The sequence below is a fragment of the Trifolium pratense genome, linkage group LG2 (assembly GCF_020283565.1).
Source record: "Trifolium pratense cultivar HEN17-A07 linkage group LG2, ARS_RC_1.1, whole genome shotgun sequence".
NCBI classification, from domain to species: Eukaryota; Viridiplantae; Streptophyta; class Magnoliopsida; order Fabales; family Fabaceae; genus Trifolium; species Trifolium pratense.
Genome location: NC_060060.1, coordinates 30,333,421 through 30,356,201, shown reverse-complemented (window position 1 = coordinate 30,356,201; position 22,781 = coordinate 30,333,421). Strand labels below are relative to the sequence as shown.

Here is a 22,781-nt window from a genome sequence, read left to right as displayed (position 1 = left end):
GCCTCTTTCTGATCGTCAGGGAGGGTTCCATTCGCGAGGAAGTTGTATACGGGGGTCATCCAGCAATTTTGGTCGCCAATGACATTTATGTCGAGGACGTTGCTCGCCTTCTCGATGCTTGGTCGGGGGAGTACTTCCTGAATGACGGATTTGTTTCCGCCTTTCTTTTTTGTGCTCGCCAGTTTGGACAGGATATCTGCCCGTTTGTTGTGCTCGCGTGGAACGTGTTGCACCTCCACGGATTCGAACTTAGTGATTTTTTCCTTCACTAATGCTAGATATTCAGAGAGATTATCATTTTTGGCTTGATATTCTCCCAATACTTGTGAGGCAACAAGTTGTGAATCTGTGAAAATTTTTACTTCTTTTGCCTCCATGTCCTCGGCCAACCTTAGCCCTGCTAGGAAGGCTTCGTATTCTGCTTGGTTATTTGATGTCGGGAAGGATAGTGCTAGGGATACTTCAATGATGATCCCATTTTCGTTTTCCAGGATAATTCCTGCTCCTGCTCCCGTGGAGCTTGACGCTCCGTCGACGAATATTGTCCATTTGTCTGCCTCGCTTGTCGAGGAGGCTGGACTCGTCATTTCGGCCACAAAGTCTGCTAGGACTTGTGATTTTAGCGCTTTCCTGCTTTCGTAACGAATGTCGAATTCGGAAAGCTCGAGGGACCATTTGAGCATCCTGCCCGCCATGTCTGGTCGACCAAGCAGTGATTTGATGGGTTGGTCGGTTCGTCCTATGATTGTGTGTGCTAGGAAGTAGTGACGTAGTCTTCTTGCTGCGTTGATCAAGGCGAGGGCCACCTTTTCGATTTGTGTATATCTGAGTTCGGGCCCCTGTAGAGCCTTGCTCGTGAAGTACACTGGTTTTTGTCCTTGCGTTGTTTCGCGGACAAGGGCTGCGCTGACGGCCTCGGATGCGACGGAGAGGTAGATGTATAACACTTCCTCGACATCCGGGCGTGAGAGGACTGGGGGTTCGGACAGGGCCTTCTTAAGATGTTGGAGGGCCTGCTCGCACTCGTCCGTCCATTCGAACACAGCTTCTTTCCTTAGTAATTTGAAAAGTGGTAATGCGTGTTGAGCAGATTTTGCTACGAAGCGAGATAATGAGGTCAGCATTCCGTTCAGGGTTTGTATGGATTTTTTGTTGCTCGGAGTTGGGAGCTCCGTAAAGGCACGACATTTGTCGGGGTTGGCTTCGATTCCTCGTTCTGTTAGGTAGAACCCGAGGAACTTTCCTGCTCGTACCCCGAAGGTGCACTTTTCTGGGTTGAATCGCATGTTGTGTTTTCTGGCCTGCTCGAAGACCTTACGTAAGTGGGCGGTATGGTCGATTTCCTCATGGGATTTTACGATCATGTCGTCCATGTAGACTTCGAGCATGTCGCCTATTTCTGCCCGGAACACTTTGTTCATCATCCGCTGGTATGTAGCACCAGCGTTTTTTAGACCGAAGGGCATTACGTTGTAGTAATAGTTGCCCGACTCGGTCATGAAAGCTGTTTTTCCCCTGTCGGCCACAGCCATTGGGATTTGGTTGTATCCTGAATATGCATCCATAAAAGACAATAATTTAAAGCCAGAAGAATTATCGACTAATTTATCAATGCAAGGTAAAGGATAGGAATCTTTAGGGCAAGCCCTATTGAGATCGGTATAGTCAACACACATGCGCCATTTTCCATTAGACTTTTTAACTAGTACAACGTTTGACAACCAGGTAGTGTATCTGGCTTCAGAAATAAAATTTGCCTCTAGGAGGTCTTTTACAGCTTTTTCAGCAGCCTCCGCTTTTTCGGGAGACTGCCTACGCCTACGTTGCACTACGGCACTAGCAAGTGGGTCGACAGTAAGTTGATGACAAGCGATGTTTGGATCCAGCCCGGGCATGTCGGCAGCGTGCCATGCGAACAAGTCAGCATTTTCTCTAAGGCAGGCTTTCAGCTGCTTCCTCGCCAACTCGGGGAGCCCTGTCCCAATCTTGACTCCTTTTTCTGGATCCTCGCCAAACTGGACTATCTCAAAGTCTCCATCTGGAATGGGGCGATAATGCTCTTTGCTCGCCTCGTCGTCCTCCTTCTCCTCCTTCCTCAGCTTTTTCTCCTCCTTATTCTCTTTCTTGGAGGTGCGGCTGTCAAGATCAACAGAGCTCACACTTGGACCGGGCAGACTTGGTGGTGCTTCCGGGGATGGCTTTGGTGGTGTTTCCGAGGAAGGCTTTGGCTTCTTTGCTTCAGGAGCTTTGCCAATGAAGTTGTTGCCTTTGGATGCTGCGTCAAAGCACCTCCTCGCGGCTTCGATGTCCCCGTGCAAAGTAGCAACCTGCCCCTTATGAGTGTAATATTTCATCTTCAGGTGGGCGGTGGAGGGGACAGCCATCAGGTCTGCTATGGCCGTCCTGCCGATGATGCACTGGTAGAGGCAGGGGCAGTCCACGACCAAGAATTTCACCCTGATCGACTTAGCAGTCTCTTCGGAGCCAAAGGTGACGATCAGGTCGACATAACCCCAAGGCCTAGTAGTTGCTCCATTGAATCCTGTGAGGTCTGAGCCCATGTATGGGGTGAGGTGTGTCTCGTCCAGCTGTAAGGTCCTGAACAAACTGGCGTACATGATGTCGCAAGAGCTCCCCGGATCGATGAGGACCCGACGAACGTCCATGTTGGCCATGTCTGCCCGGACGAGGAGGGGAATTTGGAAGTTGGCTGTTCCACCGGGCAGCTCTTCTCGATAGAAGGCTAAAGGCATTGATCGCCCCTTCGCCTTGTCCAGCGTTGCGTTCATATTTGAGGACGTGTTGATGAGATCCTCGAATTTTCTTTTTATTGATCCGACGGTGTGCTTGTCCATGTGACCGCCGGATATGACGAGTGAGTCTGTGAAGTAGTCCCCCGTGCTAAGCGTAGGACCAGTATAGGTGTCCTCAAAATCGCTGGGGATAGCCAAATCTTCTGGCCGGGATACGCTCATAGCTATCTGCTTGGCGTTTTTCTGCCCGGCTGGCTGTGGAGGGACCTCCTCGACCGCGCGAGTCTCCGCGGTTTCTGGTCGAGGATCATTGTTTCTTTTCACGAACTGTCTTAGTTGTCCGTTTCTGATCATGATTTCAATAGCATCCTTCAGCTGGATGCAGTCGTCGGTCCTGTGTCCATAACTCTTGTGGTATCTGCAATACCTATTTTTGTCTTGGCCGGGTTTTAGGGGGGTTGGCTTTGGTTGCTTCACATTTGCTCTGTCGAACTCAGAGATGTGAACCTCAGCGAATATCTCTCCCCGTGATTTGACGAGTTGGGTGTAGGTGGCGAATGTGCTTGGAGGTCCACGAGGCTCTCGTCTTTCACCCCTCCTTCTGTCTCTGCCCCTCTCGCCACCCCGATCGCCGCCTCTATCGTGTCCCCTGTCGCCACCCCTGTCATCGTTCCTATGGGAGGGCTCGCGGGCAGGGTGGCTGCTTCCAGGTCGGGCAAGGCGGGCGACGTCAGCTGCCTGGACTTCCTCGTAATCAATGTACTTTTGAGCTTTTAGGAGGAGGTCGTCCCAGGTGGGTGGTTTTTCTATGCCCACAGCTTTGGCAAAGTCGCTGCCCGGGCGAAGGCCCCTCTGCAGCAAGTATTTTTTCATGTCGTCGGTCGTCTCGACCTGCACGGCCTCTTTGTTGAATCTCTCGACGAAGTTGCGGAGAGTTTCGTCTTCAGCTTGATATATGGCCTCCAAGGCATGCACAGTCTTTGGGTGCTTTCGGGAAGCAGTGAAGTGTCTGCAAAACTGTTCAGTAAGATCCCTCCATGAATGGATGGATTGAGGGGGCAGGCTTTGGTACCACGCCATTGCTCCCTTCCTCAACGTGGTTGGGAACAGTCTGCACCTAATGGCCCCGCTAATGTTCCTGAAATCCAGGTTAGCGTTGACATTAGCTATGTGGTCGTCGGGGTCGGTCAAACCATCGTACGCGGGGAGCGTAGGAGGTCTCTCGAAGCCCTTTGGGACACGCTTCCTCAGAATGTCTGCGGTCAGGGGGCATCGGGGATCACCCTCGTCGCTCCCGTTAGGAGAGTGGTCCTCGGAAGACCGGGGAGAATCACCGGGCATCGGTGTTGGACTACGAGACTTGTAGCCGCGGGGACGATAGCTGCTCGACATGCCCTGTTTGGACATCAGTGCCAACCCTTGCGGTGAATGGCGGCGAGGGGCTTCGTGCTTCCCTTTCTTGCTCGGAGGGGACCTACCCTCGCGATGAGGTGGAGTGCGGTCCTTCTTCCGAGGAGTAACTTCTACCCTCTCTAAGTCGGGGCGTCGATGTTTGACGGCCGCCGGACGGGGAGGGGAAGGATCAGCTTGGCGTCTCCGCGGGGGAGAGTTGGTCTTTCTAGGTGGCCGGCTTTTCTCCAGCGCGGCAATCCTTTCGCTCTGCTCGTCCAGTCGACGATTTTGAGCCTGCATGGCCTCCGTTGTTTGTTTGAGGGCAGCGATCAAGGCTGCGATCTCAGAGTTGGCCAAGACGGCGGGCTGTTCGGCGTTGTTTGCCGGAGCTTCTTGTTTCAATTGCGGGCGTTTGCCCATCTGACGATCGGTTAGGATCTCGACGTCCTCTTCATCGGACGAGAGTGAAGTTTCTCGTCCGTCGCGAGAGTCGGTTTCAGGACCGCGAGACACGGTGGTATTGTCACGCACCGGTGATAGCACGGTGTTATGCTGCGGCGGCGGAGAGGACGGAACGTTGAGCACGCTGTCGTCGCCGGCGTCGGTGTTGAGTGGCTGCGAAGAACTGGCCATGATGAAGTTTCTTGAGAGGTTTGGTTTTTTATCTTTGTTTCTTTGAGGAAAGATTAAAGAATGGGGAAGAACTCAGTTCCCACAGACGGCGCCACTGATCGTACCTGGTGATCAGAATAGATTGATGGCCGGTCCGTTGAGCGAGCGTCCACACCGAAGGGGGGGTTTGTACCTGCAGGTGCTCCGATGCCTAAGTCAGCAAGGTGAACAAGAGAGATACAAAGAAGAGAGAGAAAGTATAGTGAGAATGAATCAGAATACCTGGCTCTCCTGTCTAGGAGAGCTTATATAGTGCCCCCAGCGCTGGGCCAAAGGTTGGTCTATTGGGCCGGGATAACCGGCCCAATAGACTCAACTGCCAAGATAGTCCCTGTATCGTAGGGGAAGGCCGTTATTTGCCTCTATCTTGGTTGGAGCCGTTCCACTATTTGCGGGTAAGGGATAAACTCCGTGACAGCTGTGGCTTGATAAAGGAGCACGTGCTAAACGTGCTGCTTAGCTGTTAAGTTATGGTTGAATGGATCAGCATGCATGGTTAGGCGAGCACGTGTTTAACGTGCTGCCTACCCATTACGTCGAGCATGGCACGTCATTGGTTGACGTGTCGGGGAAGTCTCCCCTTATTGGGCTGTGCCCCAAATGTCGGGCAGAAGGGATTGGGCCAGCTCTTGGCCCAGTCCAGAACAGTATAGAAGAGACCTCTAAATTCTAATAGAAAAAAGGTGTATGCTAATTGAGGGGTGGTTTGGTTATATCACCACAGGGGTGGAAAGAAACACAGGGGTGGGAATAGAAAAATGCTTTTAGTTTAGAGATGATGTTAAAGCCCAGTTGTAGAAAAACGCAGGTAAAGCCCAATAGAAAACCGAAAATCCAATCCAATAACTGCTAAACCCTTTTCGCGGCTACGCTGTGTATTCATTTCATTACATTACATCATCACCTAAACCCTTCTCTTCCGCCGTAGACAGACTCAGCCACCGCCATCTTCGCAATAAGGTATTCATTTCCCACACTTTCCATCATGTTTATCAATTTCAATATATTCAATCTCCGATTTTCATTATCACCGCCCCCAACCACCTTGTTTCCAATTTCTTGTTACACGAATTCCTCTTATGTTTCATGTTTAGGGTTTCACATTTGTAATTCATTGGCAATTCCTATAGTTGTATGGTATAGGTAATTATGGATGTGTTTAGGGACTATTTTGTTGTTTCTTAAGATAGTTTAGGGACTAAATTGAACTATTTTAATAGTTCAGGGACCACTAACGGCCAACGGAAAAGTTAACTGAGGGACGAAATTGTTTGATGTGAGTATAGTTTAGTTACCTTTTAATTGTTTTTAATAGTTCAGGGACTAGATTGGTGAGATAGTGATATTTTAGGGACAAAATTGACTATTTACTCGGTTTTTCTTTTTTTTTACTGCATGAATGATTTTCCCAGTAGCTGAATTTTGCGGAAATGGTTAAATTCTTGATTATTTGAAACATATGTATGTGTGAAATTAATTCAAGCTTTTCATTATGTTATTTGTGATTTGATTTTATGAATCATTATTATGCTACCCGTTTTTGATTGCAAGTTCATTTTGGTGTTTTGTTGGTTGGATTTGTTGTTGTCTAATACCATCCTAGTGACTTCGTTGTTTGCTTGTTGTTCTCGTAATATATCACAGTTTCCAACTTTCATATTTGATTAGATGTAGGTTTCATCTGAGTTATATGCATATTTATTTTTCAGGTTTGGTTGTGAAATATGAGTTTAATATCTCAAAATGCTCGCTCTAAGAATGAGACCAAGAGAGAGGAGGACAATAAAGAAAAAGAGATTGAAGATGGGAGAGAGAGTGATGTTGATACCCTGGAAGTGAAAAAGAGGAAGCGAGATGATGGAAAGGAAGAACAATTGGCAAAGGAACAAGTTAAAGCGATGAAAAAACTTGAGAACTTTTTGTTTGGATCTCTCTATTCCCCTCTTGAATTTGGAAAGGGTGATGATGATGAAGTGGATGCCGAGGCTTCTGATTTGTTCTTCACTGATCGTTCTGCAGATACTGTCCTCACCGGTTACCAAGAAGATGCTGACTTTTTAGATGGAAATTCTGATGATGATGCTTTGCAAAGAAAGCCGGTGTGGGTGGATGAGGAAGAAGAAAAAGTCACCGTAAACATAGCCAGCGTCAACAGGTTAAGGAAGCTAAGAAAGGAAGAGGATGAGAAATTGATTTCTGGTTCAGAGTATGTAGCAAGATTGAGGGCTCAACATGTTAAGCTCAATCGAGGAACTGACTGGGCACAACTTGATTCAGGGTCAAAAATGGGTGAATCTTCTGATGATGAGTTGACAGATGATGAAAATAAAGCTGTTGTGAGCCGAGGTTATGAGGGTGAGGATATGAGTGATATTCTCAGAACAAATGAAGACTTGGTTGTGAAGAGCAGCTCAAAATTGTTGCCAGGGCATATTGAATACTCGAAACTTGTAGATGCAAATATACAAGATCCTTCTAATAGTGTGATAAATTCAGTTCAGTTCCATCAAAATGGTCAGCTGCTTCTTGCTGGTGGATTAGACCGGAAGCTTAGGTTTTTTCAAATTGATGGAAAACGGAACACCAAACTTGAAAGCATCTTCCTTGAAGATTGCCCCATTCGAAAAGCATCTTTCTTGCCTGATGGGTCTCAGGTGATAATATCAGGAAGAAGAAAGTTCTTTTATAGTCTTGATTTAGTTAAGGCTAGTGTTGATAAAATTGGGCCACTGTTGGGTAGGGATGAGAAGAGTTTGGAAGTTTTTGAGGTCTCTCCTGATTCTCAAATGATAGCCTTTGTGGGTAATGAAGGTCATATTTTACTGGTTTCAACTAAATCAAAGCAGTTAGTTGGTACTCTGAAGATGAACGGATCAGTCCGTTCGTTAGCTTTTACTCAAGATGGACAAAGGCTGTTAAGCGCTGGTGGTGATGGCCATGTTTACCATTGGGATATGAGAACAAGAACTTGTATGCACAAAGCTGTAGATGAAGGCTGTTTAAACGGCACAGCCCTCTGTACTTCTCCAGTAGGGACACATTTTGCAGCTGGTTCATCGAGTGGAATTGTGAATATTTACAACAGTGACGAATTTCTGGGGGGAAAGAGAAAGCCTATCAAGACCATTGATAATCTGACTACTACAGTGGATTTCATGAAATTTAATCATGACTCTCAAATATTAGCAATCTGTTCAAGTATGAAGAAGAGAAGTTTGAAATTAATACATATTCCATCCTATACTGTTTTCTCTAATTGGCCGCATCCAAATACGAGCCTGCAATATCCCCGTTGCATTGATTTTAGTCCACGTGGTGGTTTTATGGCTGTAGGAAATTCTTCGGGGAAAGTGTTATTGTATAAGTTGCGCCATTATGACCATGCCTAAAACAGATTAGAAACTTTGGCATGCAGATTTTTGTTGTATTTTTTTTTTTTTTTGAAAGCGATTTTTTGTTGTATTTTATTTGAGGTTTTGTGGAATTTTTGAGACTTGAGTTATATTTTATCATTAATTAATGATGAAACTTTGTTTTTCTGCATCAAATAACCAGTTTCATGTCTTGTCTTTTATTTTCTTACACCTACTCTATCTGTATATGAAATGCACTTGCTTTTTTTTAACGTTATGAAATGCACTTGCTTTTGTTATAAGGACAAACCCCCAATTCCCCAACTTAGTTGCAGGAAGCTGTCAGTGACCAAGTGCAGCAGCATTCAGATTGATAATTTCTGTAGTGAATTTCAAGATTGAGAATGTCCACACTTAAGGAGCATCATATGATCACTTTAGTGCTGAAGCTTCAAAAACATATCAGAATGAAAAATTCTGTTGATAGTTCAATAGAAAATAAATAGATGATTTTTGGGGATTATGTTGCATGATTTTTATTTGTTAAGACCAAGATGAACATAATAGATTAGATTTCTTTTTCCCTTTCAGAAATGTGCCAACTAGTGCCACTGGTTACTGCTTGCCATATCACACAACAACCCATAGCAACCACTTATTTTAGCACAACAATAGTGTTTGAGCTAGCAGATACACAAGTACTTGACATTCTACTTTCAATTAGTATCAATACTGTTTTATTAGCTAATAATGGTTTAATATAAAAAAAAAATTCTGGTTTAGTTCCAATACTGATTTATTTAGTATAAAAATTCTGGTTTACACACTGCACACAAATTGTTAGTTCATGACTGCACAAAACTGGTTTAGCTCCAAATATTTTAAGATGGATGTCTTCAATGAATTACAGTAAAGAAACATATATGAAGCACCATTTGACCATATATATTGCTGAGAGCTACAATAAACTTGTAACCTTGATCATTTCTATTTTCTAGCACTTTCTATGAATTTAGTTGTATGGGATGGAAACAAACCTGATTTATATGCATCCATAAGACTCATTTTTGAAATTAATAGACTTTGAAGGTCGTGTGTAACAATTACTTTTCAAGCAAAACATTGATTTTCTGAGAGTATGGTTGTTTAATAATTCCAGAAAAATCTTCCTTCCATTGCAATGGCACCCTTGATCTTTAGTATAGCTGCATAACTAAGAGTGAAAAGTAACAAGATGGAACCAGGGTTTCTTTTCTTCTTCTTCAGACTGGAGTTTTTAAAAAGCCAAGACACATTTCTTTCCTTTCATTTTGGTCCTAAGGATACATCATCAAACTATGTCCTTCTTTTGGTCAATGTATTTTTTCAAAGAGTAATAATCTGTTTGACGTCAAGGACAAAAATAACTAATAAAGAGTGGAGGGTTAGGGTGTGTTTGGTAAGTCCAATAAGCTAGCTTATAGCTTATTGGACTAGCTTATAAGCTTGTTTGAAAAAAATAAAAGTGTTTGGTAAAAAGCTTTTCTCACGAGCTTATAGCTTTTTTTGAGATGCTATTTCAAGTAGCGTTTGAGCTTATAGCTTATAGTTTTTTACAGTTTTTTCCATTTTTAACCTTTAATTTAATTTTATTATTTTTTATAAAATAAAAAACTACCCACTAAAACAAAAACTACCCACTACATATAAATGTCCTTTTATGTCTTTTTATATTTATCAATCATTTAAAAAGCTAATTTTACCAAACACTTTCAATCAGCTAGCTTTTCAGCTATCAGCTAGCTTATCAGCTATAAGCTAGCTTATAACTTTATTTTACCAAACAGAGCCTTAATGTATTTTCGTGAGTTAGGGATTGGTGTGATAAGGTGTTACATTTTCATTTTCAGAAATAAAAAGTGGTGTTTTGCCCTAATTATGACTAGTAATAATTAATCAATGATTGAATGAACTATCCTAACCCTTTATCAATTGATGAGTATTTTTTGTGTATATACATGACTTTGTGCACATGCGTGTTGATTGAACGATCATAACCTTCATCAATTTGATGAATGGTTCTATTTTAAAACATTGACCATGACCAAGACGTCACTTATTTGATCTTCAACTGTTTTTTAGGAAAATGGAGTTATGTTGATTTTGGTAGTTTGATCTTCAATCATGCTACCTTTCACACCATAAACTGAAGCTTGCATCCCCAATGTATAAAAATTGAAAAAGAGAAACAACAACATAGAAGGCAAAAAATGCCTTTTAGTTGATCCATAAACAGTCATTTACAAAACTGTTGCAAGCCTTAGTTTGTTCTCGAAACCAAACTCGTCTAAGTTTTTTGCAACCGAAAAAAGATTACAACAGACTGATACCTAATGTCCCTATTTTATGGCCCTCTCAAGAGCTTTATTTGCATTACTAGATATATGAAATTTGAATCATATATATATCTAGCAATCATTATGAAACACTGAACATCTCTTTGCTTCCGGTATGTAATATCAAACAAAGTAGTTCTTCCATGTCAAACTTCAGAACCAACTTCATATTACTCTAGTTCTACTTAAGGGAGTTTTCAATGTCTATTACAAACCGATATTTCACGTCCTTATTTACGACCCTGTCAAGAGCTTCATTTGAGTATCCAATTGGAATCAGTTCTATATCTGGGTAAATCTTGTTTTCAGCACAGAAGTCCACCATCTCCTGTATTTCTTTTGTACCACCTGCAACACTTCCGGAAACAGTTCTTGATCCTGTCAAACAGATAAAGGTTATTTAAGGTTCCGGCGCTACAATCACTGAGTTACATGAAAGAAAACTGACCATTCCAACAAAACTTATCTACTTCAAAAGAAACATACCTAAATTAAGGCTTGCAGGGCTGAATTTGACCTCACTTGGGAACCCAACTAAGACTAGAACACCAGACATCTTCAACAGTGACATGTAAGGATCAAATGGGTGATCACCCGATGCTGTGTCAACTATAAAATCCAATGATTTAGCCAACGCCTGCATAGAAATCACCATTAATTTAGATAAAGAAAAACAGAAGCACAAGTCATCGGTAGTAACAGTATTCTTCTCTTCGTGTTTTGAAGAACATGCTATGGTATAAATGGTTCATGTAATACTTACCCTCATCTCTTCTTGATTTGATGAAACAACAAAGTTGTCTGCACCAAGCAGGCTCAGCGCCTCCTCTTTCTTGGAAATACTAGTGCTGAAAACTGTTACACGCAAGCCAAATGCCTTCCCAAATTTTACTGCCATATGACCGAGGCCACCAAGACCAACCACTCCTAGAGACTTACCAGGTTGATTCATCTTATGGCGTATCATGGGAGAATAAACTGTGATTCCAGCACAAAGCAAAGGACCTGCTGAAGCTAAAGGATAGCTTTTAGGTATCATGAAGCAATACCTGCATATGAAAGACCATATATGATACGAAGTTATGAACTGAAGCTACAATCTCCATTTAATATGAAATTCAAAAAAGTATTTTTAGTGCTCATAATAAGTTTCAGGAAGAGAAGGCCTCGCAAAAGTTGACATAACCAGAACAAAGTTAATATCTATTAAGTTTACCTTTCATGTACTACAATGGAAGTGGAGTATCCCCCTTTGGTAACTGTACCATCAAAATCGACACCATTAAAGGTGTAAACTGATCCCTTGACACAATGATTTTCTAATCTATCGTTACAATACTCGCAATCCCTGCATGAGTTGACGTAAGTCCCCACTCCAACATGGTCACCAACCTTGAAACGCTGGACATTAGGACCAACCTTTGTCACAACCCCAGCAATCTCATGTCTGGTAAGTAAAAAGGAAAACACAGATAATTTAGCTTATGTCTATAGTATTCTCACCCACCCATACACACATGACACATTAGCAAAGCCAACCACTTACCCCGGCACAACAGGATACTTTGAATCCCCATGTTTATTCCTTGCCCAAATTACATCAGCATAACAAACGCCACAGTGTGTAATTTTAACATAAACATCTTCACTCCCAAGTTCCCTTAGCAATCATCATTATCATATTGTCAGTATTTAAGAAAAAAAATTGAAAAAATGTAAATCTCAGTATGTAAGTCATACAAAAATACATACATTCTTATATGCGTATGTATTTATGTATTGATATGGATGTGTAGCAACAATTAGGAACTTCATTAACTAGTAACTTATGGTGGTAACTGGTAAGGTTGCCTTGAAAATTAAAGGAAAATGAAATTTTATACAAAACAATTACTTCAATCTACAAATTAAAATGAGGGCCACTAAATAACACACACCTGCGATTGAATTTGTAAGGCGACAGAACTCCAGATGCATCTCTTGCTGCCCATCCAAGGCAATCTTCACCGACACCTTCGGAACTCATAGTTTTTCTACTCAAAACATATTAACATAATTAGTCCTCAGTTTAATTTGAAGTTTCATTTCATATAATTGCCATGTTTGGATAAACAACTTAATTTGCAGCTTACAACATAAGCGCTTACAAATAAGCTATTTCTATTACACAAGATAAAATAAAGTCAAATTGTTCTCTTATAAAGATATAAGCTGTTTTCATAATGTATCTCGGAGAACTTATGAAAATAAGCTGAAAACAACTTATGCTTGTCATAAGTTATTTTCATAAGCTCTCTCAAACTGTCTCACAAGTGCTAATGCTATGTAAATAGATAAGTTAAAATAAGTCAATCCAAACAGACTCAAATTCTAATAACTCAAACAAGGTATGGTTGGGAGAAGAGAAATGTTAGAAATAATGGATTCATGTGACACTTTGATATGAAACAATGATATAATAGCAAAGAAGAGCAATCAACATGCAGAGTAAGAAAATAAGTAGCATTCATAAAACTAAAAACAAAAAAAAATCATAGATCCGACAACAAAAAGAAAACATTTTTTTATTTTTTATTTCCAGAAACACTGAAACAGTATACAACGAAAGTATGAAATGAAATGATAATATAAGTGAACATAGAATTTAGAAAAGTTATGAAATTCGATTAAAATTTATAAAAGTGAAAACACGAGATTATTTTCCTTCCTCTTCAAAGTCTCTAAACACGAAAATGAATAAGAATGAAGAGTTTCAGAATTATAATTCAGAAATTATTTGTTGGTATAATCTAAAGTGTTGAATGATAGTTTGGCAGAGAGAATAAGATGATAGAGTTACCTTTGGAATTGAAAGGGATTCACTCACAGAGAGGAAAATGAACAAAACAGGTCTTCGCGGTGTGTGTGACCGAGTTTTTGTCTTTCTGCATATACACTGCGTTTGGATACCGAGAGAATGAATTAAGAAAGAGAGAAGTTGAGGAGAAATTTAGTATTGTTTGGATGAATAGAAATTGAGAAGAAAAAATAAGTAGAGAAATTAAAATAAATAGCAAAAGACTAATTTAACCTTTATAGTTTGTTTTGGTTTTTCACTCTATAAACATTATTTTTAATTATTTTCTAATAAAGTAAAACGTACAACATAAGTATGTGCTTATTTATTTATTTATATTTTTTAATAAATTTTTATTTTGAAAAATTGGCTATAAAAATGAAGTTGAAAAAAAAAAGTTAAGTGCAAAAGATATATTGTCATGATAAATAGATGATGGAGGGATAATAATGGAAAATTACAAATGCTAGCTTTTTTATGTGACAAATCTCACCTTTAATGGAGAGATTTTTTATTGGGTAGTTTCTACCCATTATATTTCTCTCTCTCACCATTTTTTCTCTCGTCCAAACCATGGAAATACTCTAATTTGTTTGCGATTTCTCTCTTTTATATTTCTCTCTTTTCTAAATCAACTCAAACAAACACAATGATAATGTTGACAAATCATATTTTTATGGAAAACGTCAACGATTTAATTGTTGTGCACCGTTGTAAAATTTTTTTACACATGCATTCATTGATATGTTGTCACATCATTTAATGAACGTGACACATTGTGTATTTTTAAACATAATACATGATGCGTTAGTATATTATTGAATGTATGTGTAAAATAATTTTACATTAATAATGTATATAAATTAAATTCAAAGGTCGTACTAATTAAAAAATTCAAATAAAATACAATACTTTTTTCAATACAAAATTTTATTTTATTGTTTTTTTAACTAGTGCCGTAACATTACCCTGTCTTTTTTTTTTTTTTTTTTTGGTACAAACATTACCCTGTCTTTTTTTTTGGTACAAGATGAAGAAAAAAGGAAAAGACAAAAAGAAAATTATCTAGAAAAAATAGTCCCACTAGCATCAGCTAGTAGGAGAAGACTCATTCCATCCGGCGGAACAGCCATAGGAGAATAAGCTTCAGGGTTGCGAGCTCCAAACTTGGCCAAGAAATCTGCACAAGTGTTCCCCTCCCGAAGAGTATGCAACAACCTAACCCTCCAGTTTCTAGTGAGAAGATCCTTAATGTTATAGATAATCGCTGCATAGTGGTGCCACTCATTTACATGATTAGATAACAGCTTAATCACGATTTTGGAGTCAGAATAGCACCACAAATCCTTAATGTCCAGCTCCCACGCCAAAACTAAACCATGGTACACTGCCAATAATTCCGCGTGAAGGATATTCGAAAAGCCTATATTTCCAGCAAAACCGTGCACCCACGCCCCGTCAGAGTTCCGAATCAAACCTCCGAAGCCAGAGATACCTGGATTGCCGATGCTACTCCCATCAACATTCAGAATCATCCCGATACCACCATGTGCATTCCAGCGAACCATTGTAGTGGTTGGACTTATGTTGGGTTTAAGAAAACATTACCCTGTCTTTATTTTTGCTTAAATACTTTTTTTTAAGTAAACTATTAAATTGTTCTCTGTATTTTGTAACTCGTTTACACTCTCATTCTCTCAAATATGTTGTTTGACTCTATATACCTGACATATCAAAATAGTTTGTCTCCGGTGAATTTTTTTAGTTGGTGGTATATTTTTTCCTGTTAAGTAGTCTAGCCGTTAGAATTTTACTTTTTAAGGTGAATAAATAGGAATATCATAATACCAGTGTTGACGTGGATTGTTAAGTCTCATTCTCTATTTAGTGGATTTTGTTCCATAGTATTATTCGATAAATCTAAAAAGTCAACTATTTTTTATAAATTATTGATATTTAGAAAACATTAGATTTGGTGGTGGTGCTAAAAGTATATCACTTAAAAGCTTATTACTAAATAATATATTGAGCCCAAATAGCTAGCTCGGCCCGTAAATACAAACTCTCATCAATTTAACATTGTTGAATAATTGCAGAAATAGAAGTTAACACTTTTATTTTATTTTTGGAGAAGAAGTTAACATTTGTTACTTGCTATAAGCTTAATCCCACATAAATAGCTGGGGTAAATATAACATTGTTGAATAATTGGTCAATTTGTCCCTATAAGCGTAATTCTCTCACCAATTTAGTGAATAATAAACTATTAAATGGTATATGAATATCAAATATCATGTTTATGCTGCGTTGATTTAAGACATTAAAGAGTTATTTTCTCAAAGTAATACTAATTTTATGTCACACTCTCAGAGAGGGAAACAATGGTGCGGATTTCTTAGCCAAATTTGGGGGTGGAGCCTCTTCAGACTCTAATCTCACGATTCACGCATCTCTTCCAAAAGATTTCTTTGATATTCTCAGAAGCCTTGTAACAAAAAAAAAATTATAAAAATGCATCTATTTCATCCTTAGGTTATCGTACAAAGTAACTAATGAATAATTCTATACGATTTTTTTGTGGGTTAAATAAGTATCTTTTTTCTGGAAACATGATCAGCCATGAATTATTATTTTCGCTATTCTTCATCCATCGATGCATAAAATTATCCAGTTTTCGTCTTCTTTAATCTAATGCACAATCAATATGAGTGACAATGTTTGATATTTTTGCAATAAGTACCATACCACAACAATATTCAACACTAAGATGGAGCAATTAAAAATGATGGACAAGAAGAGTGTCACTATCTAACTAATTAATTTTCCACCAAATTCACATAGTAGAACATATTTTTCTCAACAACTCAAGATAGACACATTGTATAATAATAACTCAGATTTTCAATATAAAACGTGAAGTACAAAGAAAAATCAATTTTGAAGATGCTTGAGAAATATGACATGGAGTGGATGTTGGTTGTGGATAAACTGGGCACCCATGAGTTGTGGATTAGAGGAGAGGGACACTACAAGAATTTTGTGAATTTACGAGGAATAAATTCATAGGAAACAAGTCTAAATTTGTAGGAAATGTTGGTTTCCGAAGAGGTATTTAACAACAAAAAACAATGATGTTTGATGACTAATTGATTGTTTTTGTTGAAATTTGAAAATTTAGAAACTAAATTGATGTATTTTTTTAGCTTAAATTCTGCTAAGCTAACATTCAACTTATTAGGAGTGTTAATTGACGAACGAAATAATTAGACGAGAGAATAAATTAAGAAGTTTTTAGTTGATTTTAATAATTTAAAAACTAAATTGATGATAGTGATAATTTAAGAACAAGATCGACTGTTTATTCTAATATTATTTTTAAGGGTTTCGTCGTGCACTTGTTAAATATACTAAAAAAATTAAAAGAAAAATTAATGTTGGAAATATAACTTTTTATATTTTTAATGTATTGAATGCACACTTTTTTTAAGATGAAATTTCCTTATTGATATAATTAACTGAACTGATGGCTCAGAGACACTGTTTAACATTTTCCTATTTTTAGTAGTAGTTCATATTTGTTGTTCGATACTACATATATGGATATATGGATGATAAAAATATCCGTACTAGTGGATAAAATTTGACACGAACACGAGGCGGATAACTTAATGAATATCCGCACGGAAGATAAATGTATATTTTATTTGTAAATATTCATGTGTACTTCAAAATTGGTGAATACCACACGAATATAAATATCACATTTATTCAATAGGTCGAATACGAATATCCTACTTTCTTCCTTCATGTTTATCTATTTACATCCTAACTGTATAACATTATGGTCTGTTTGTTTCAGATTTTTTTTTTCAAAAATCATTTTAGTAAAAAAATTATTTTTTCTTCAAAATGAAAAGATATTTTCAATAGCTTTCTTCAAAATCTATTTTTTTTAAAACTATTTTCTAAAAAAAAAAATAGCTTTTTGTGATCGTAAACAAACGAAAAATAGTTTTAGATTTTTTTTCAAAATTTCTACAAAAAAAATCTCTAGATTTTTTATAAAAAAATCATTTTTTTAAAGTTTAAACAAACATGCCCTATAGCTTGTCAAAATGACAAATTCACACATGAAAGTTTAGGGAGCATATCCCGTTAGGATCTCAAAGAAAAGGTGGAAGCAAATGCAAAGACCTTTACAAACTGTTCCTGCAAACGCGCTGTGATTAATTAATAAAGGAAAATATTAATTAGTGTATTTGAGATACTAGTTAAAGAATATAATAATATGTAACAAAAAAAAAAAAAAAGAATATAATAATATAGTAAAGTAATTTTTTTTTACAATAATATAGTAAGGTAATTTAAAAATTTTATAATCTATTTTTCAAAATATAAAACATGCATTTTTAATTTTTTTTTAACGAGAACATTAATTAGCACGACTCATTAATAAATTAGTACAACTTGCAAGAATCCTCGTACTTACTATGATTTTAATACTAAGCCACAAATTAAAAGCAATAATTCTTTAATCCTTTGACAATATTTTATCATTATCATATGGCATCTGGAAATGTGAAATCTTATCTAACGGTTTATAATGGGGACCATTAGGCATTACCTACGTTTTACGTTTTTGCTTTCCACTCATGGAAATGTGAAATCTTATTATAAAATGTTTTTATTATAAATGAAGCAACTTCTTGATTTTTTATTTATTTTTGGTCAAAAGTATATGAAAAATATTTATATAGGCCCAAAATATGTATTGGAGAGGTCAAAATTGTCAAATTTTAAAATAGGAAGAATAATTCTTCGATATGGTAAAAATAGAGGATCAATACTTCAATTAAGCAAAAATTATTTTAATATAAATGTCATTTACATTTTTTAATATAATTATTATTTTATTTCTAATTATACTCTCTAATAATTTTTTTTTTGAATGGCAACTCTCTAATAAATTAAGTATCATCTCTCTTGGGCACTATAAATTTAGTGGCTAAAATTTATTTATTTTTATATGAATAAATGAAAATTTTCAAATTTAATCTATATCTCTTAGATGTATATCTCTATCAACTATAAATCATGCTCACGATTACCAACTTATCCTCCAAATATTTCGTTGTGTACCATTAGAAGTAGTCAATAAAATACAAGTATAAAGTACACTTAATATTAAGATAGTTTAAATTAATTCGTAAATGATGTTTGACTAATTATAGTATAGCCATCAATGAGTGTTGATGATTGACATCTGGTTTCCCTTAGTTGGAGACGTTATGTTTATGGCTTTATTTATTCTATCGTCTCGTTCCATTGATTGTTTGAGGAAACAAGATATCCTCATTGGTCACATGAAATCTCTATCACGTGGGCTACAACCAATCAAGAGCAAAAGTTACATTATCAAAAAAAAAAAAAAAAGAGCAAAAGATATATCCAGTATCAATTTCGGTGGACTAGTTCTTATAGAATAAAAATACTTTGCCTTTAAATAGGGTTTCTGCAACTGGTCGATGGACAAATTAGTCAGGCCTAAGGCTGAATATCAAATTTTTTAAAACAAAAAAGAACAAAAACTACCAATGAATTCCTCAAGCTAAACACTACTAGCTCCGTCCATGTTAAATAACCTATTACTCTTTTTTTTTAAAAAAAAATTAAAATTATGCTCTACGTGCAACCGCAGAGATTAATTATTACCTTGTAAAAATATAACTAAAAAAAGAATTATTAAGTAGCATTAATGTTAGTAATAGGTATGAAGTTTTTATCATTTTTTTTTGTTAAATAATCTAGTGACTAGAAATTTCACTTTAAAAGATGAATAAGTGGGGTGTCCAGGATTCAGACTTCGACTTCTGCATATATAGGGCAATATCTTTACCAACTGTGATAAGTTCATGAGAACAAGTTTTTACCATTTTTACCATAGCTCAATTGAATGATGTAGGAAAAGCTTATAAAAGTGAGAAAAGTTGCTATAAGATGGAGTACATAATGAATATTGATACTGAAAGCGATTATAAAATGATTTTGGCGATATACTGTAAATAGAAATTATGAGTATGGGAGAAGATATTTCCAGTTTTGGAAATGTTACTGAATATGAAAATGACATACATAGTCTTAGCGGCAGTCTTTCCACAAATTGCCAGTTCATCACGTGTACGATGTTTGATTCTTTCTTTCTTTCTTTGTGTTTTTCGATTTCATGCATTTGCCAAATCCTGCTGTTTCGTAACTTGCAAAATCATGACTAGTACTATATCTTTGTTAAAAATAACATAAAATATTATTTCAGTTTTTTATTTATAAAATTTAAATCTAATTTTTTTTAAAAGGAAAAGTATCCCTGATCCCATTGGTAACGAGTAGGACCAGATAATTCAATTGGTGTAGTTGCCGAACCATACCACATAGTTCCAGCAACAACAAAAGCTGCAAAAAATACAGCAGCGATACTACTAGAAAGTACGGTTTCAATATTTCCCATACGCAATCCTTTGTATAAACGTTGAGGTGGACGCACACTAAGATGGAAAAGGCCCGCTAATATGCCCAGTGTCCCTGCTCCAATATGAGAGGCTATTCCCCCCGGAACAAAAGGATCAAAACCGTCCACACCCCAGGCATCCTATCTTTAGAGACAAGGGGGGGCGTGAACTTTTTGTACGTCATATGCCTACTTTTTTTGAAACATTTCCGGTTGTTTTGGTAGACGGAGACGGAATTGTTAGAGCGGATGTTCCTTTTCGAAGGGCGGAATCGAAGTACAGTGTCGAACAAGTCGGTGTCACTGTAGTACTAAATCTAATTTTTTTTAATGCTATGTTAGATCGACTCATATTGTCTACTTGTTTCATGTTTATATTTTGATTAATGCAACTACAAAGCGAATTTGGGGCCAATTTTGGCAGCCACAAAGGAATTGTGATAAAATGAGAAATTAGCATTTTGGCATCCTTCTAGCAAGATGTCTAGGTGGGGGAGATGTCCTTGTGACATCAAATCATAAGTTGACACATTATTTGTTTACCGTTTATTTTTTAGGTGGTTGGGGTCCAAGTCTTATATGTTTGAGAGTGTTTATATACACACACGATTATTTTGTCATTATAAAACTTTTTTTTGTTGTCTATATATAATTTGGAGATTAATCACTCGAGATACAATAATATATTTCCAGAATTACATCTCCAAAATATATTCTTAATTTATATAATTTATAGTATACGAGTTAGAATATAAAATTAAAAATCACACCCTATAAAATTAAGAAAAATGTTATGTAAACACATTTATTTAACAAAAATACAACAAATATACTTTTTTAATTTTTTTAATATTTTTTACGTACCTCATTTTACGTGCTTGTGAGTGAATAGAGAGTTGTTTTAATTTTGTATCTCAAAATTTGTGTTTGAACAACACACCTCTAAAATTAAAGGACTTTATCTATCAATCATGTCGCACACTCAATAATATTCTTTACTTAATCACTATAACTTCTTTAAAAAAGTTTGTCCATTCCGTAAAAAAGATTTTTTTGCATTTCGGTAATTATTACTATTAGTAGCATAAAGCTTGATTTTGAATATAGGGAAAGCTTTTTTACTATATAAGGCATCATCAAATCCACACCATCATTCTCACATACTGGTATGTAGTGAGATTACACCAGTAATACCTTCCTTCAAATAGCCTCTACAACATGCATTATAATAATAAAAATATAAATGTAATTTCCATTCTGGAAAAGCAAACGAAACAATAATTGTAGTTACCTTACTATTTCTTTTAGTAAACAGGGTTCAATCTTTTATTTCAATAAAATAGTGTTCAATTTAGTACGGTGTTTTTTTATAGTATTGAATTCCCTTTCCCCTAACCTCGTTAAGGACAAAATTGTAAACAGTGAAGAACCGCTTTTAGCAAAACCTTAAAGCAGGAAAAATAAGCGCCCTCGGTTTTAGAAACACCACCTGTCAATTCCCCATACGTCACTACTTTTAGGGCCCCCACGATTCCTGGACTCCGATGTTGTCCTAGGATACACGTTTACCCACGCGCATACTTCTAACTTTATCGCCACTCTCTTCCTCAATTCGAAACGTGCCCATTTGTAATCAATCAATGAGCGAATATAATCCACGCGCTTCCCTTATGGATTTGGTTCAACCAACCAGACACAACAGAACCTTAAAATAAACAAGCTTAGACCATCTTCAATGGTGTAGTACCTATTAGGTACTCATGGTACTTATTAGGTACTACCATTGGAGTACAAAACATTTTAGTACCTAATAGGTACCACTTCTAATATAAGAATTCTCTCTCTTCTTTTTATGGGACCCACTTTATTTAATATATTCAAAAAAAATTAATTTGGCAATATTATTTTAAATTAAATTTCAAATTTTAATGATGTGGAGTTATTGATTGGACCCATTTTAGAACTTTTTAAGAAATGCTCCATTGGAGGGGTTGAGTACCTATTAGGTACTATTATTAAAAAAATAATAAATTGATGATGTGTCTATGTGGGACCATTTTAAGTACTCAAAAATGGAGTGCTCCATTGTGGATGCTCTTAAAACCACTAATCTTGGAAAACCACATTTAGGTTTTGCATCAGAAATAACCAGTTTACACTATCCCCTTCGGCTGTACAGTACTATTATACCTTTGTTTTGGGAGATCTGAGATTTTAAAAAGGAAATAAAAATGATACTTGTAATTGATGGATTTGGATCTTCTGATGTGAATTATCATATAGTTTAACGCAGAATTAAATCTCATCCGTTGATTTGAGGTTGAATGATCTGTATTACACATCAATTTTAACTATTAATACACTTTCAATCGTTTGATTGAAATCAGACGGTCGAGAATAATAACTGCGTGCAGCAAATCTGCGTAGACCAAATACACAATTTTTTATGACCCACTTTTGCATATAATTAAGACTAGATCAAATACAATATTAATAAATAATGGAAAATAAATGTAATATTTTTATTAAAATTTACCGAATAATATATGTCTTTATTTGACACAGGAAAAAAAAAAAGTTATGTTCGAACCGAAACCATAATTAGACGAAGTCAGAAGAATCTCATATTCAAACTCAGAATTCTATAAATAATGTCTTCGAATTTAATCGTTATTTGTGAAAAATAATAATAATATTTTTAATAAAGTAATTTAGTTGTTAGAATTCTACCCTAAAATAAATAAATGAAGTGTCCAGAATTCAAACTTCGAATTTTGCATATAAAATGCAATGTTTATACCAACCGAACAAAACTCACGGGGACTAAGAAAAACAATTATTATCTCTCTTTTATATTGGACACCTATAAATAGAATAAAAATAAAAATTATATAA

The 22,781-nt window shown here is 36.9% G+C and overlaps 2 protein-coding genes across 2 annotated transcripts; one reads left to right on the top strand and one right to left on the bottom strand.

The window, feature by feature from the left end:
* Positions 1-5,690: 5,690 nt before the first annotated feature.
* LOC123910097 (U3 small nucleolar RNA-associated protein 18 homolog) lies at positions 5,691-8,365 on the top strand. Its single transcript, XM_045961144.1, has 2 exons — positions 5,691-5,777; positions 6,527-8,365. Exon 2 carries the CDS (start codon positions 6,542-6,544, stop codon positions 8,204-8,206), a length of 1,665 nt encoding a protein of 554 aa, XP_045817100.1. The 5' UTR covers positions 5,691-5,777; positions 6,527-6,541; the 3' UTR covers positions 8,207-8,365.
* A 2,041-nt stretch (positions 8,366-10,406) lies between these two features.
* Positions 10,407-13,550, bottom strand: LOC123909846 (probable cinnamyl alcohol dehydrogenase 1). Its single transcript, XM_045960771.1, has 7 exons — positions 13,385-13,550; positions 12,483-12,578; positions 12,092-12,205; positions 11,762-11,992; positions 11,309-11,594; positions 11,032-11,182; positions 10,407-10,923 (listed from the first exon to the last, which is right to left on the bottom strand). The coding sequence occupies exons 2-7, from the start codon at positions 12,569-12,571 to the stop codon at positions 10,727-10,729; spliced, it is 1,068 nt and encodes a 355-aa protein (XP_045816727.1). The 5' UTR covers positions 12,572-12,578; positions 13,385-13,550; the 3' UTR covers positions 10,407-10,726.
* Positions 13,551-22,781: the final 9,231 nt, after the last annotated feature.

What these genes read in the sequence shown, in the direction of transcription:
- LOC123910097 (XM_045961144.1), top strand. Translation starts at nt 6,542, where the DNA reads ATGAGTTTAATATCTCAAAATGCTCGCTCTAAGAATGAGACCAAGAGA.
- LOC123909846 (XM_045960771.1), bottom strand. Translation starts at nt 12,571, where the DNA reads ATGAGTTCCGAAGGTGTCGGTGAAGATTGCCTTGGATGGGCAGCAAGA. An exon ending in CCTTACAAATTCAATCGCAG is followed by an intron (nt 12,206 to 12,482) that starts GTGTGTGTTATT and finishes ATGATTGCTAAG; the next exon opens with GGAACTTGGGAGTGAAGATG. An exon ending in TCCATTGTAGTACATGAAAG is followed by an intron (nt 11,595 to 11,761) that starts GTAAACTTAATA and finishes TTTCATATGCAG; the next exon opens with GTATTGCTTCATGATACCTA.